This window comes from Callorhinchus milii, unplaced genomic scaffold (genome assembly GCF_018977255.1).
Source record: "Callorhinchus milii isolate IMCB2004 unplaced genomic scaffold, IMCB_Cmil_1.0 Scaffold10, whole genome shotgun sequence".
NCBI classification, from domain to species: Eukaryota; Metazoa; Chordata; class Chondrichthyes; order Chimaeriformes; family Callorhinchidae; genus Callorhinchus; species Callorhinchus milii.
Window position 1 is genome coordinate 1,309,049 of NW_024704751.1, and position 15,737 is coordinate 1,324,785.

At 45.1% G+C, this 15,737-nt stretch overlaps 1 protein-coding gene across 2 annotated transcripts; it reads right to left on the reverse strand.

Moving 5' to 3' along the window:
* Window positions 1-2,898: 2,898 nt before the first annotated feature.
* LOC103186899 (schlafen family member 9) lies at window positions 2,899-14,039 on the reverse strand. 2 transcript variants are annotated; one of them, XM_007906163.2, is made up of 5 exons: window positions 13,805-14,039; window positions 10,764-11,851; window positions 8,881-9,009; window positions 7,417-8,152; window positions 2,899-4,563 (listed from the first exon to the last, which is right to left on the reverse strand). In XM_007906163.2, the coding sequence occupies exons 2-5, from the start codon at window positions 11,848-11,850 to the stop codon at window positions 3,756-3,758; spliced, it is 2,760 nt and encodes a 919-aa protein (XP_007904354.1). In that variant the 5' UTR covers window position 11,851; window positions 13,805-14,039; the 3' UTR covers window positions 2,899-3,755. The 2 variants fall into 2 exon arrangements, with proteins under 2 accessions (XP_007904354.1, XP_042194839.1); XM_042338905.1 differs by lacking the exon at window positions 13,805-14,039 and adding an exon at window positions 12,722-12,816.
* Window positions 14,040-15,737: the final 1,698 nt, after the last annotated feature.

Here is a 15,737-nt window from a genome sequence, read left to right on the forward strand (position 1 = left end):
ATCTGTGATATGTAGGAGCTGTATTCTGACACTCTGGAGCCGGTGTTTCTACAGCTTGACAGTAAGTAGGATTCCTGTTTTCAAGAGAACACAAATTAGACTCCAAAGTCTGAGATTCCAGTTTGGCTTTTTTTGTCTGTTCAATGAGTTGTATTCTCTTTGCAAATGACTTGTGAACTGATTAATGTGAGAAACTTGCAGCTTATTATTGCACTGTAGCAGGCACAGCACTGACGCCACAGGTGTGTGAGGTGGGGTTTGGGAAACAAAGTGCAAAGGCTTCCAATTTTTGTAGCTTGTCACAATAATATAATACAAAATGACATTTACCTTTCACGCCGAGAGAACGTCCCAAGGCATTGGCATGGACAGATGCTGGTGACAGTCAGGATTGGTTTTAGTCAATTACAAAAGAACATAGTATTTGAAAATACTTGAAGCAACAAAGGGAAATTGCGGTGCGAGATTAGGGCAGCAGCATCTTAAACCCATAATTAAATTGTGAAAAGGTTTGTCAGTGGGAGATCACTTTGACTTTTACATCCCAAAGAATACTTTTTGTTTCTAATAGGATCCCGATTTCTAGAATGTCTCCAGCTGTCGAGTACTGTCCCAGACCATGTGCCTGTGTGTGAGCTAATTTAGCTTTGTTCTTGAGAAATAATATTGAATATATTTAATCTATGAAACTTGTTTTAGAATAGGAAGATGATAAGGTAAATCAAACTATTGAAGCTTTATAGAAAATTAAAGTCCAGAACAGTAGATTAAAAAGAGTCTGTTCTGGCAATTAGATGTGTGAATTACATAATCTCTTTAGTACACTGCAATTATTTCCTCAAATCTCCTGCCAAAGGTACCTTTTAGTCAGTTGTATTGGTGAGAATCAGACTGTCTTTGGTTACTTTTTTGAGAAAAGTCTTAATCAAGAATATTTAACAGAATAATATATGAAATCAGGAAATGTGGGGTGAGAGCTTTTTTTTAGAAAATATGAATAATCGGATGTTCTGGGCAGAATTTTAAAAAGTAATGTTTGAAATGGATTCCTAATGTTTATCAGTTTTGTAGGATTTTTGTTTTGTAACTGAGCCTAAAAGACTTGCTGATTACAAAAGCATGTGTGGCTGGTTGGTGTCATTTTCAGAAAATCGAGTAGAAAATGGGGTTGTTTTGTGAAAATCCTGATGATCAAAATATATATTTACATGGGAAATGGATATCCATATTTAGCTCCAACAAATGTGGCATTTAGAGGCTTTATTTTTGTTGAGAACTTTTAAACTATGTGAGGTATTAAATACAAGGATGGAGTTTTTTTTTAATTCTATGAAGTGATTGGATCACGAGTAGACTACAAATCACAGGAATTGCTTTGGAGTTTAAATTGTTAGGATGCTTGGTTCCCTTTGTTAATTTTCTTTTTAGGGTTTTAATCTTTTACCGGTGGATAGGGTTGAGTTATTAAATTGGCTGTTGTGTTTCACCCAGAAAATATACAGTCAATACACTTTACAGCATATTCTATGAAGCGCTTTGAGATGTCTGGAAGACGTGATAAAGCGCTTTATCAAATGCAAGGATTATTATTATTGTGTTGAGCACTAGGTAGTACTGCAAATGAGGGTCAAACATTTATCCTACAGCAGAAATTTTGGTCACACTTATGGAATAATGCAGTTTTATAATGAAACATTTCTTTACACTGGAAATTGTTGTCCCTTCTGACTGTAAACGGAAAGGGTTTTTGTGTTGGTTGTAAGCTTAAAATCAGCTCTCCTTAGCTATTTTACAAAACTTGTATAAAACCTTCCTGTATGAGATAGTTTGGATTTCTCTTCTAAATAATAAAAGTTTAAATTTGTGTAGCGCTACCAGTTCTGAATGTTTTTATTGGATTTGTCCCAACATTAAGGAGAACTTATTGTGTTCAAATATCGGATTAGTTTCCACGTGGATGCTGTGGAGACCACACACATGCATAAATCTTTTCACCTGGTTGACACCTGAATTTCATAATTGTCCTGAATAGAATGTCCTGTGGTAGAATATGTGAATTTTTTGGAAATCTTCCTCCGCTAAAAGCAACCAGCTTCTGACTGCAATACCAGTGCTCAATACTCAGATTGCCTAACAGATTAACTACTACACAAAATTAAATCAAGGTCACCTACAAAGGAGTTGAATTAGGTTACAAAATGGACAGTCAGTCCACTTTATAGTATATCCTGTGAAGCTCATAGAGATGTCTCAACAACGTATTAAATACAAGGATGATTATTATTATTATGAAGATGTAATTGAATTGATGCCCTCGGCCTGAAATTTCATTTTGCCCTAGAAATTGAATTGTTGAAAATTCTTAAATGTAATCTTAGTTTGCAAGCCTGTTTTTCTGTAGTTCTGTGCAAAATTAAGGAAGTTAAAAGATTTTTTTCCCCCCAGATTCTCCTTGACCATAAATTTCAGACACAAAGTGTGTAACTTGGGAAACCGCTGTTTGGTTCCCTCTGGTGGCGATCTTTGTTTTAAAAAGATTCTTTTAAAAAAGAGCCACGTGAATACTTAGCGAGATGTATTGGTGCAAAGGAAAAAAATTCTAGTAGTTTTGCGTTACTATTGATATGGTAAAACTCTTGATTTAGCACATTGCATTGGCATAGATTAAAGCACGTCGACTGCTCTACCCAAGGATGAACTTCACAAGCAATGTAAACCCAGCTTTCCGCTCCACATCAATACTCACTGCCTATAGCAAAGTGGCTTCACTCCCAGTCATATACCCACGTGGCGGTCTTTTGTGTGATACTTCATTCAAAAGCCTCCCGGGAGAGTATCACCACATCATCTGAACATACTGAAGGCCAATTTGCGAACAAGAACGATTCATGTCAGGAGTTGGTGGTTACAAACCAATCTTTATTTGCCTTTCGGAAACATTATCTAGAATTCATTAATGAAGTTATAAGATGTCACCAGTTTTTTTTAAAAAAGTTGCAATAACAGTGAAAACCCATTGATGAAATAACTGTAATGTGTCCCAATTGGATTAAAAAGCCGATATTTGTTTGCTAACAGCCATCTAGTATCTACATGATTACAATGAGAGTAGACTATGCCATATAGATAATCCCCACGTGCAAAACCAATTTCCAAGAAGATTCTTGAGAGATCCTTGATTACCAGAGAAAAGAAACAAAGATTCAGGTACAAGTGATAGCTAAGATGTCATGATCCTCTGACCAACTACAACAACAACAAGATTACATTTGTATAGCGCCTTTCACGTTGGGAGGACGTCCCAATGCGCTGGAACAAAAACTAAACAAAATTGATGGAAAATATAATCAAACCAACTGTTCACACAACCAATTGCAGACATTAAACTGTCAGCTGAGGTCCAAATCAGTGGTTCCTTAAAGGGAAATCATGACACAGGTGCTGGGACCTCTCATCTGCCTCACTGTTCCGTAATCAAAAGCACAAAATATCTGAGTGATCAACGGTCCCTCAATTAAAATGCTAGACTTTGTTGATCATGCTATCTATAATAACTTCTTAAACCCATTAACCCTGATTAATTTCCCAATCACTAAATCCCATTGATTATTACAGATGCTGTAATTAATTAAAACAGCTTGTTATAGTGACACTATTACACCCCTAACACTCACTGCATTGGAGTGCCAGCCTAGACTGAATATGGGTTCGGAGACCCGACATTGGGATTTGAACCCTCAATCTTCAACTCAGCTCTAGAATATACACAGGTGGAGCTGGGCCATAGCTCGTGATGCCAGGCACACCATAAGATTAGGTTCTATTTCATGTTGAGAAGCATGAGCTTTTGGGTTGATGCCAAATATAATACTCCTCTCTAGACCTGAAAATCGCCGTATACTGTCTAAAACAATCCAATCACAAGGTGCTCCATCTGCTGTTCCTAAGGACACAATTGGTCTGATTTTCCTGAGCTGCTTTTCCAACTGAGGCTTGTAAAATTCAGAATCTGCCTTGGTGCTACATAAAATAGCAATCTGTTTCTTTGCATAGCCATTCTTAAGATAATCCTTTATCTTAGTTGCTATGTATTGTACAATCGCATGTCGGGTCTCACATTCCTCAATGTACAACATGCCTGGAAATGAGTGCACACAAGCACTTGCATCAAGCAGATTTCTTAGATGCACAGCGTGTTGTCTATCTGATTGACCAAACTGTATCTCAATTATCTGTTCCATGGCCTTACGGGCAAACTTGTGTATTCTTTTAGCATTCCGTACGATTACAGTCAGTTCAGTTTCTGGATCCTGCTCATTAATATTAGGCAGCCCAGTTTCAGATGTGTGGGAAGTTTGGAAATAGTCCATGAAAATCCAGAAGACTCCTGGTCCATTGGGGTGTGTATGTGGATTCTTCCTGATACCCTCAGCTTTATCATACCAGTTGGGAGATTCAGCGCGGAAATTCTGAGCTTCGTCGGCGATAATGTGTTTGACTTTGTTGAACGGATCCTCCTTTATGAATGTAGTCCTCGTCACACATGTGCAAAGATCTCTTTGCCTGCAATCACAAGTTAGCATGAACAACAACAAAATAACGTGTGTACAGCGCCTTTCACATCTGGAGGACGTCCCATGGCGCTGGACAGTTAGTGTTTCGGACACAAGCTGGGGGTCAGGATTGGGGAGGGTGGAGGGTAGGGAGGGAAGCAGGGTGATTAAACCATATTGAAGAGCAGGGTCTTGAGATGGGTCTTGGAGGCGAGGGAGGGGGCGAGGCGGAGGGAGTGCAGGATGGAGTTCCAGGGAGTGGGACAGAGTGGCAGACGTCCTGCCAGCCAATGGTGGGGCAGGCGAGACAGGGGACTTGAAGCAGGCCGGAGCCAGCCGAGCGGAGGGAGCGAGCAGGATGGTAGGGGGTTAGGAGGTTGAGGTAAGATATCACTCAAAAACAGTGTTCTGCAGGTAAAGAGTTATTTTTTAAAAATGTCACAAATCCATAGCTTCAAAGGGGAAAAATGTGGTTTAATGGTTCTCCTAAATACTTTGATTTGTTTTTGCAAAGGGGTCCAGTCAGGAAGATCAGAAGTTAGGGTAGTAGTGACTGAGGCTTGGCCACCAATACAGGTGGGGGATACGTAGCAGGTCTGAGTGAACTTAGGAATCAGTTACAGAACATCAGAGAGGGAGGGAGGTGTGTATTTTGAATTGAAGAAACATGAGGGAGAATGGAATAGCAGTAATAACAACCTGCATTTCAATAGCACCCTTGAAGCACTTATCAATGGCGGAGCGTGACTCCAAGCTGGGGAGGGAGGGAGGAGGTGTTCGTAACCACTGTCGAAGAGGAAGGTCTTCAGTTGTGATTTAAAAGATAGAAAGGAGGGGACAAGGCAGGGATTGGGGGAGAGCGTTCCAAAGCTTCGGGGTGTAGTGGCTGAAAGCGCGGCTTCCGTTGGTGGAGCGGAGGGGACGAGGGACAAGCAGGAAGCCAGAGCCAGCTGAGTGGAGGCAGCGGGTAGTGGAGGGGGAGAAAGCAGGTCAGAAAGGTAGGGAGGTGACACAGTGTGAAGGGATTTAATAATAATAATAATAATAATCCTTGCATTTGATATAGCGCTTTTCACGTCGGGAGGACGTCCCAAAGCGCTTCACAGAATATACTGTAAAGTGAATTGACTGTATATTTGTGGGCGAACGCGGCAGCTAATTGCGCACAGCAATGTCCCACAAACAGTCGTGGATTGAAAATGACCAATTTATTATTGTTTTTTTTTTTTCTTTTTTTTTTTTTGGTTTTGGAGGGATTATTATTAGGCGTGTGGAGTAAGGAAACTTGCCCAAGGTCTCGCCCTGCCTGGAATTGAACTCAGGTCTCTCACTTGCAAAGCGAGTGCTCTAACCACTGAGCTACAGGACTCCACAGATTTGCAGAGTAGAAGGGTTACAAGGAGTACAAACGCAATCAAGGACGAGTTGGGCCAAATGGCATGTTTTAGTGCTGTACAGTCTTTAATTCTGTCTGTGTTTGCTACTCTATGCATTCCAGTTCCCATAGTACCCCATGTGTCAGCCCGACTCAGTGGATTCAATCTTGATTCAGAAGGTTGTGGGTTCATGTTGGGATTAGGAATCACATAGTCTAAGATGACACTGCAATGGAGTCCTGGGGTGGTGGGGGGCGGTTGCCTTGTGGGAGGTGCTGTCCTTCGAATGAGATGTTAAACCCAGGTCCCATCTGCCTGATTAGGTGATGTTAAAGATCCCAAGGTGCTATTTGAAAAAAAAAGGGGTTTCTCCTGGTGTCCTGGCCAACAATCCCACAAAATAAAATTAACATAACATGACATGTAGGAGCAGGAGTAGGCCATTCGGCCCTTCGAGCCTGCCCCGCCATTCAATCATGGCTGATCTTCTAATCTAACTCCAGCTAATAACCTGACGCTGCCTTATCCCCATATCCCTTAATCCCTTTTACAATAAGAAGTCTATCTATCTCAGTCTTGAATATGTTCAAGGACTGAGTGTCAACGGCTCTTTGGGGTAGTGAGTTCCATTCATTCACTACCCTTTGAGTGAAGAAGTTCTTCCTCAACTCGGTGCGAAAGGGCTGCCTCTGATTTTAAGGTTGTGACCCCTGGTGTTAGTTTCTCCAACCGGGGAAACAATCTCCCACTATCTACTCTATCATTGCCCTTTGATGATCTTTAGGTTTCTATAAGATCCCCTCTAATTCTTCTATATTCTAGAGGATATAGGCCCAAATTGGTCAGCCTATCCTCGTAACTCATCCCCTTCATCCCTGGTACTAACCGAGTAAATCTGCGCTGCACCCCCTCCAAGGCAAGTATGTCCTTCCTTAAATGAGGAGACCAAAACTGCACACAGTATTCCAGGTGTGATCTCACCAACAACAACAACAAGATTCCATTTATAGAGCGCCTTTCACGTCGGGAGGACGTCCCAAGTCACCAGAGCCCTATACAGTTGCAGCAAGACTTCCCTACTCTTATACTCTAATCCTTTCATAATGAATGCTAACATACCGTTCGCCTTCCTAATTGGTCACTCACTCCATGGCTGTTTAAGGGATATTGCTGTGTTTCGCCCCCAAAATACAGTTAATCCACTTTACAGTATATTCTATTAAGCGCTTTGAGTTGGCTCAACAACATGATAAGGTGCTATACCAAATACACGGATTACGATTACTGTATTGGCCTTCCTCTCCTTACTCACTCTGCCAATTGTTACTGTCAGTAAAATGTTGCTCTTTAATTTTTTTGTACCCACCCTAGACCAAACAGACATATGCTTATTGGCTTGTAGCCCTTCCCTTTTGTGCTTCTTTGCCTCCAGTCTCTTTGTTTCCTTCGGATATGGTTTTGAACAAAACTAATAAAAATAATCTTACTGTATAAAATTCCGCAGTGGCTGGTTTTCACAAATGTAGAGGATCTCATGACTCTCACAATTGAAGGTGTTGCGGATTCTTTCAATGAGCTGCATGGCAATGATGGTTTTGCCGGTTCCAGGAAGACCATGGATGAAGAGTTTTTTGCATTTCTCAATATTGAATCGTGAATGAAGAATATTGAACTGTTCTATTGTTAGAAGACTGAGAAATTCACAGCTGAGGTCGTAACTCAGGAAACTTCTAAAATTCAGCAAAACAATGGTGAGCGCTTTCAGCACGTCTTGAACAGTGGTACTGTGTCCTAAGAGGTAGCTATGTGGATACTGAATGCTTTCATCTTCTGTTTCTTCAACCGATGTGTCAGAGTTTTCCTCTGAAGGATACTGAAGGATCTTTGGAATCACACAGAGTTTTCCTGCATAGCCTCCCACGTTCACAATTTTTTGCTTGAGATTAAATGCAGTTTTCTTTGAATGTTGGAGCACTTCATTGTTTTTCTGTTTGGCGACTGTGTACAGTACTGGAGTGTTATTTGTAGCAATTAACAGTGCATCACAAATTATATCTGGGCTCTTTGGGAGGTCAATGTCAACAGCCCAGCTTCTTGAGAAAATCAGAAGTCCAACACTTCCTGAAGGTTTCATTTCTGGTACCACATTTCTCAGGCCTGGATATTCCTGTGACAGATCTTGATATAAGTCATCCGGCATGTGTTTCAGCTCATCACGGTTAACTATAAAAAGGCACATGAAAAAGACCTTATGTTTTAGTAAATACAACAGCCAAACCTTGATCCCACTAATTTATATGGCTTTTTACAAGTTCAAGTCCCTAGTGAGCTTGTATTTCTGTATTCATTTGGGAGGTTTGGACCACTTGATCTCATCCTTCCTGACGGAAATACCACCCCACCCACTCCCTAATAGTCCAGGGTCCTCCCCTCATCCACCTAGTTCAATGTTCGTCTACCTCTTTGACCGCACTTTGGGTCATCTTTCCCCACCCTTAGCTCCTACTCCCAGCTCGGGTGACCAGCCAGTACTATTAAGCGCTTTGGGACGTTCTCCCAATATGAAAGGTGCTATATCAATGTAAACTTCCACTGTAATACTGAATGAAGGACTGTAAATAACTGACCATTATTGGGGTTTCCACTGTACAGTGATGGTGAAACCTTCTTCTTGTATTTTGAGCAAATATGGCGATTGCAAATTTTGATTTTCAAAAAGCACTTGTCCCGGCCATTCACCCTCAGCTCAGCTGCCCATCCAACACTCTGAGACGCTATAGACATCCTCCTGACATGAGAGGGGTTCTTATGAATCTAAATTGTACTGTATTTACTAGGTAATTTGTGAAGTAAAACCTCATGAAATGAGATAAAGGCACACAGTTCACAATTAAATGAGCAGTGATTAGCGCCTCATTTCCCCATTTATGTATCAAACGTTCCATTCTGACCTTTAAAGAGCTTATTTTGCAATTTATCCAAACGTCCAGCTTCTCCGATTGAGCACACGGCCTTGCACGATGGGGGAGCCTCAGTAATACGTAATGCATTCTCAATGTTCAGAGCAAGTTTTTCAATATCTATTGAGGTAAAAAGTAGATTGTTTAATAAGAACATAAGAATTAGGAGCAGGAGTCGGCCATTCGGCCCTTCGAGCCTGTGCCCCGCCATTCGATAGGATCATGACTGATCTTCAGACCTAACTCTAATTACCTGCCCTATCCCCATATCCCCTAATCTGTCTGTTTTTTAAAAAATCTCTCAGTCTCAGCCTTGAAGATGTTCAAGGACTGAATATCTATAGCCTTCTGGGAAGTGAATTCCATAAATTCACTACTCTCTGAGTGAAGAAATGTTTCCTCAACTCTGTTCTAAAAGGCTGACCCTTAATTTTCAGACTGTGACCCCTGGTTATAGATTCTCCTCCCAGGGAAACGGGCCCTCAGTGTCTACTTTATCAGCCCTTTAAGAATCTTATATGTTTCAATAAAATCTCCCCTAATTCTTCTGTGACTCTAGAGAATATACCCCAAGTTTATTCAGCCTATCCTCACAGGTCAGTCCCCTCATCCCAGGAACTAACCGAGTGAATCTACGCTGCACCCCCTCGAGGGCAAGTATGTCCTTTTTTAAATAAGGAGACCACAACTGCACACAATACTCTCGGTGCGGTCTCACCAGGGCCCTATACAGTTGCAGCAAGACTTCCCTACTCTTGTACTCTAAACCTTTTGCAATGAACGCTAACTGCCGTTCGCCTTCTTAGTTGCTGCTGCACCTGCAAACTAACTTTTTTAGACTGGTGTTCAAGGACACCCAAATCCCTCTGAACACTAACACTGTCTAATCTCTCCCCCTCTAGAAAATAATCTGTTTTTCTATTTTTTCTACCTAAGTGAATAACTTCACACTTCCCCACATTAAATTCCATCTGCCACCTACTCGCCCACTCCCCGAGCCTATCTGTATCCCGTTGCAATCTTTTTGCATCATCCTCAGAGCTCACTCTCCCACATAGTTTAGTGTCATCCGTGAATTTAGATACGTTACATTCAATGTCCTCGTCGAGATCATTGATGTAAATTGTAAATAGCTGAGACCCAGCACTGATCCTTGTGGCACTCCACTAGTCACCTCCTGCCAATTCGAGATGACCAGTTTATTCCTACTCACTGTTTTCTACCCGTTAGCCACTCTTCAATCCATGTTAATATGTTCCCATTAATCCCGTGGGCCTTAACCTTGTGCAATAGCCTTTTGTGTGTCCCCCCATCTAACCTGCGAGATACATCTTCAAAACACTCTAAAAGATTAGTTAAGCGTGACTTCCCTATTGTAAAGCCATGTTGACTCTGTAATCTTGTTATGGTCTTCCAGGAATCCCATTACGACATCTTTAATTAAGGACTCAAGAATTTTCCCTCCCACTGATGTCAGACTAACTGGTCTATAGTTCCCCATCTTTTCTCTCCCACCCTTCTTAAGTAGTGATGTTATATTTGCGATCTTCCAATCAATGGGAACCGTTCCAGAATCCAGAGAATTTTGGAAGATCAAAGACACTCCATCCACTATCTCAGGAGCCACCTCTTTTAAAACCCGAGGATGTAGGCCATCAGGTCACCAATTTGCCCCTGGCTCAGATAATAATCCCGATATTAATACCTTCGAAGTTCTACTCTTTAGCTTAACTCCCAATTCCCGGAACGCGATGTTTTGTTTTCTAACAATTGTCTAATTCTGCAGTTATTGGTGATTTGCTTCGCACTGTTCAGAACACATGATATTATGACTAAATAAACATTTTTCACGATGAAAATAACTTTGTACTTACCAGGATCCGTAGCTGTCATCATCTCAAGCCATTCGTTGGGTTCCAGGCTCTTAATTTCTTTATCTTCTATCTTCCAACATTCAGGTTTGTGAGCAAACGTAACATAGCATGGCTTCACACGAAAAGCTATTAAATAGCCGATGCATTTTAGTTCTTCCAAAACTTCAGCCACATGAAATTCTACATAATTTTCCTCTGAAGGGTAACTTATAAGGGAATGTTCTAACATCTCTGCAATCTTTTCGTGAACAGCATCACAGTTTGGAAAATCATTTGCACAACCAACAACTTTGGATTCATCATCCACACCAAAAAATAAAAACCCACCTTCTGCGTTTGCAAATGCAGAGATGCATTCGTACAATTTCTCTTTCATTTTCGTCAAATTAAGAGAAGAAGAAAACTCTTTATATTCAACATGTTTAGATTCTGCAACGCTCAACTTTACACCACTTTTAAACGGGCATTTCGACTTTGCTTTTTCAAAGACAACTTTAGCTAATTCCATAATTGCAACATCATTACCCCTAACCTCAGGGCCCTGGCGTGATCTTTTTGCTGTTGGTCCTGTGTCCAACTCAGAAGAAATGCAAATTTTGGTAAGTGACTGAACAAATTTCTTTCTTTTGTTAAGAAAATGATCTACCTCCATGGTACTTAAGTGTAAATTTCTAGCCTGTTCCCGCTGATACACATTACACTTTATAGTACAAAGGCGTGGCAACTTCCCATTTTGATCAGTTCTACCGGTCCAAGATTTTACAAAAATCAACAATGATTTATCTTGTTGCAGAAATTCAAAGAACTCTGACAGATTTTCTGGTTTCACTAGATTGTGTAGACCTTCAGTTATATCTAGCCCAGTTCCATCATTCTCATATTTGTACATTTCGTTCCTCACTCTCAGAGTAATTATTCCACCACCAGAATTTATTAGACCACAAGCTGCTTTAATGATATTTTGCTTCTCAAGCTCTCTGTTGTTTTTCATCTTCTTTCTTTGTTTCTCCCCAAGAACAGCTTCACCAATATCCACAACCAAATCTGGATAGTCATTCTCTATCACACGAACGTTACCACGGTCCATCCTGGAAAGGATAAAATAGAAGAGGATACACAACAAAGACACAACCTCAGTATAGTTTACCAGAACTCTAGGCTACAAACTTAAACAAAGTCCCAAGTATCAATTACGCAAAATAAATCATTCCCAGTAAAATGAAAATCGTATTTTTTGTAATCTGGCTAAAATTCGAAGATAAATAAAAACTTATTTTTTATAAGGAAGTCCACGCCCTCTGAAACTCCATCCCAAAGCCTCTCGGCCTCACCCTGCTCTTGCCTCCTTCAAAGTCCATCTCAAGACCTTCCTCTTTTGACCATGCCTTCAGTCACCTTCCGAATTCAATCCCCAACCCCTCAACTCCAATCCCCATTTTCGGTGCGAGCCCTTCACTGTCCAGCACCTTGGGTCAGTATTTCTGGCCCAGGTTTCTACGAGGGAAGGATATCAATTTTTCCCTCAACAATGAGGTCGTTGACGGCACAGACTTTGTTGGAAAGGCTGCAGACATTTTGTATGGTGCTGCAGAGAGGATAGTTGGCAGAGGAATGTGTGAGGCCAGGGTGGTGGGGGAGGATTGACAAGAATGGAAATGTGGATGAGGAAGGAGAGGTTTTCCCCAGACTATGGGTCCGGTGGGGCTTGCAGTGATAGTGGGGGTTCGGGCAGTCGGTGTGGCTGCTGGACAGCCAACAGTGAGTAGCATGTCGAGGCCGACGGAGGATTCCCAGGCTGGAGCAGAGAGAGGCTGTGGGACGGCCAAGTGGGGATAGGAGGCGAGGAGGACGGAGAGAGAGGAAGACAGAGCGGGAGTGATGCAGGGTAGAGGTCAGGGATGGGGGGAGTTTGGGGTTAAAGCAGCTCAGGTCGGGTTCAGCAGCCAAAACTCGCACACCGAGACTGGAGGCAAAGTGATCAGCGGGGCATCGTCAGCCTACGGGCATAGAGACTGCGGGGGCCAAGAGACTGCGCGGAGGGGAGGGCACTCATCGTGTTAGTTCCCATGTTGGCCCAACCTGGAAAACAACAGAGAACCTTAGGGGAGAGGAAGAGCAGGAGATAGTCAAGACTGGACTAGACCTGGTCTTGCTCCCCCCTACCTCTGAGAGCTCCTTACCCCCTACCATTATCCGTGACCCCCGCCTCGCTCGCCCAACTACTGGCAGACAGACAGACCTGCTGCCACTCTGCCCCCACCCTCTGGAACTCCATCCCCCAGTCCCTCCGTCTCGCCCCCTCCCTCACCCCCTTCAAGACCCTGCTCTTCGATCTCCCTGCTTCGCCCCCGCCCCGCCCTCCACCCTCCCTGATCCCGACCCCCATCTCGGGTCCGTATCTGTCTGCCCAGCGCCCGGGGACGTCCCCCCGACGTGAAAGGCGCTTTACACGTGTCATTGTGTTGTTGTTCGATTCCATTCAAACCTGGCGCCGAAATGACGTCACGCAGGGAGTTTGTGGCGGGAGATTTTGAAATGTCGGCGCTGCCCCTGAACCCACTGGAGGGCGCGACTCGGCCCCACCCCCCACCCCCACACCGACCCCCCACACCGACCCCCCACCCCCACACCGACCCCCCACCCCCACACCGACCCCCCGCCCCCACACCGACCCCCCGCCCCCACACCGACCCCCCGCCCCCACACCGACCCCCCATCCCCACACCGACCCCCCGCCCCCACACCGACCCCCCACACCGACCCCCTGCCCCCACACCGACCCCCCGCCCCCACACCGACCCCCCACACCGACCCCCCACCCCCACACCGACCCCCCACCCCCACACCGACCCCCCACACCGAGCCCCCACCCCCACACCGACCCCCCACACCCACACCGACCCCCGCCCCCACCCCACACCGACCCCCCACACCGACCCCCCGCCCCCACCCCCACACCGACCCCCACCCCACACCGACCCCCACACCGACCCCCCCACCCCCACACCGGCCCCCGGGCCGGCCCCGGCCCCCGCACTAACCTGGCGCAGGAACAGCTGCTCGGTTTGCCCCCTCACTGCCGCCGTTCGGCCTCGAACCCGCCTCCCGGTCGCTGTCTCCCCGATCCCGTTCCTCTCCGAAACTCCGACGTTTCCTGATTACCGTCTCTGTTTCTTTTATTTGCTTTGTTTTTTACCAATGATTTAAGTTAAAACTCGCGAAGTGTTACGTGTCTCTGTGTCTCTCTCTCTCTGTGTCTCTGTCTGTCTCTCTGTGTCTCACTCTTTGTCTCTCTTTCTCTGTCTCTCTGACTGTCTTTCTGTCTGTGTCTCACTCTCTCTGTCTCTCTCTCTCTCTCTGTGGTTGTGATTTGAATTGAGGATTGGAAAGTACAGAATGAAATCTGTTGGTCAGTAATCAAACCCACCCAAGAAAATGAAACTGAAACCCAGGAAAATAAAGAATAAAATGGACAGTGCATGTGTCACCGGCTTCAGGTTACATCCACTTCCAAGAATAATTGGAAATTTATTTTTCTCGCTCTCTCTCAACTTGTCTATCCCTCTATTCAACAACAACAACAAGATTCCATTTATTGAGCGCCTTTCACGTCGGGAGGACGTCCCACGGCGCTGGACAGTTGGGTCAGGACCCGAGCATTGGGGGGAAATGGTCAGCGTGAGGGGAGGGAAGGGAGGGAGCGAGGAGGGGGGAATGGTCAGGGTGAGGGGAGGGAGCGAGGAGGGGGTAGAGAGTCAAGAGTGGAGCTGAAGGCACAGTCAAAGAGAAAGGTTTTGAGACCGGCCTTGAAGGAGGAAAGGGAGGAAGCGGCGAAGGCACTGGGGATAGAGTTCCAGAGCCTCGGGGCTAAGAGGCTGAAGGCCACCGATGGTAGGGCGGTTGGGGCGGGGGACGTGGAGCAGACCGGAGCCAGAGGAACGGAGGGTACGGGCAGGTAGGTAGGGGGATAGTAGGTCGGAGAGGTAGGAGGGAGCGAGGCCGTGAATGGCCTTGTAGGTGAGGATGAGGATCTTGAATTCGATCCTCTGGGGGATGGGGAGCCAGTGGAGGAGGGTGAGGGCGAGGGTGGGAGTGATGTGGTCGCGGTGTCTGGTGCGGGACAGTACACGAGCTGCAGAGTTCTGAATGACCTGCAGTGTGGAGGGAGGGCCGGGAAGGCCGGCGAGGAGAGAGTTCCCATAGTCCAGCCTTGAGGTGATGAAGGCGTGGACCAGAGTTTCAGCAGCGTGAGGGGTGAGGTAGTGCCGTAGTCTGGCGACATTCCGGAGGTGATGGAAGGCGGTGCCAGTTGTGGTGCGGATATGAGGGAGAAAGGACAGCTCAGGGTCAAACAGAACGCCGAGGTTCCTGATGGCTTTGAGAGGTGGAGAGTGCAGCCTTGGAGCTGATGCTGTCAGCGCCTGAGGTGCGGAGGCGCTGACGTGAGCCAATCAGGAGGGCCTCGGTTTTTCGCACGTTGAGCTGAAGAAAGTTGTCTCTCGTCCAGGACTCGATGTCGGACAGACAGCTGTCAGGACATCGGGGGTCGTGGAGTTGAGGGTAGAGGAGGAAAGGTAGAGTTGGGTGTCATCCGCATACATGTGGGAGTTAACTCCATGTCTGCGGATGATGTCACCACAGGGGGAGCATATAGAGGGTGAAGAGGAGGGGACCGAGGACAGAGCCTTGAGGGACACCGCACGAGACAGTGCGAGGCCGGAGGAAAAAACATTTGTGGAGACAAAGTGAAGACGGTGGGAGAGGTACGACCTAAACCACTCAAGGACAGGGCCTTGAAGGTTTAGGTGGGAGGACAAGCGGTGGAGGAGGATAGCGTGGTCGACCGTATCGAATGCTGCCGATAGGTCGAGGAGGACGAGGAGGCAGAGGGAGCCCTGGTCACAGATGGTCAGGATGTCATTGGTGACCTTGACCAGGGCAGTTTCTGTGCTATGGGCAGCACGGAAACCCGAC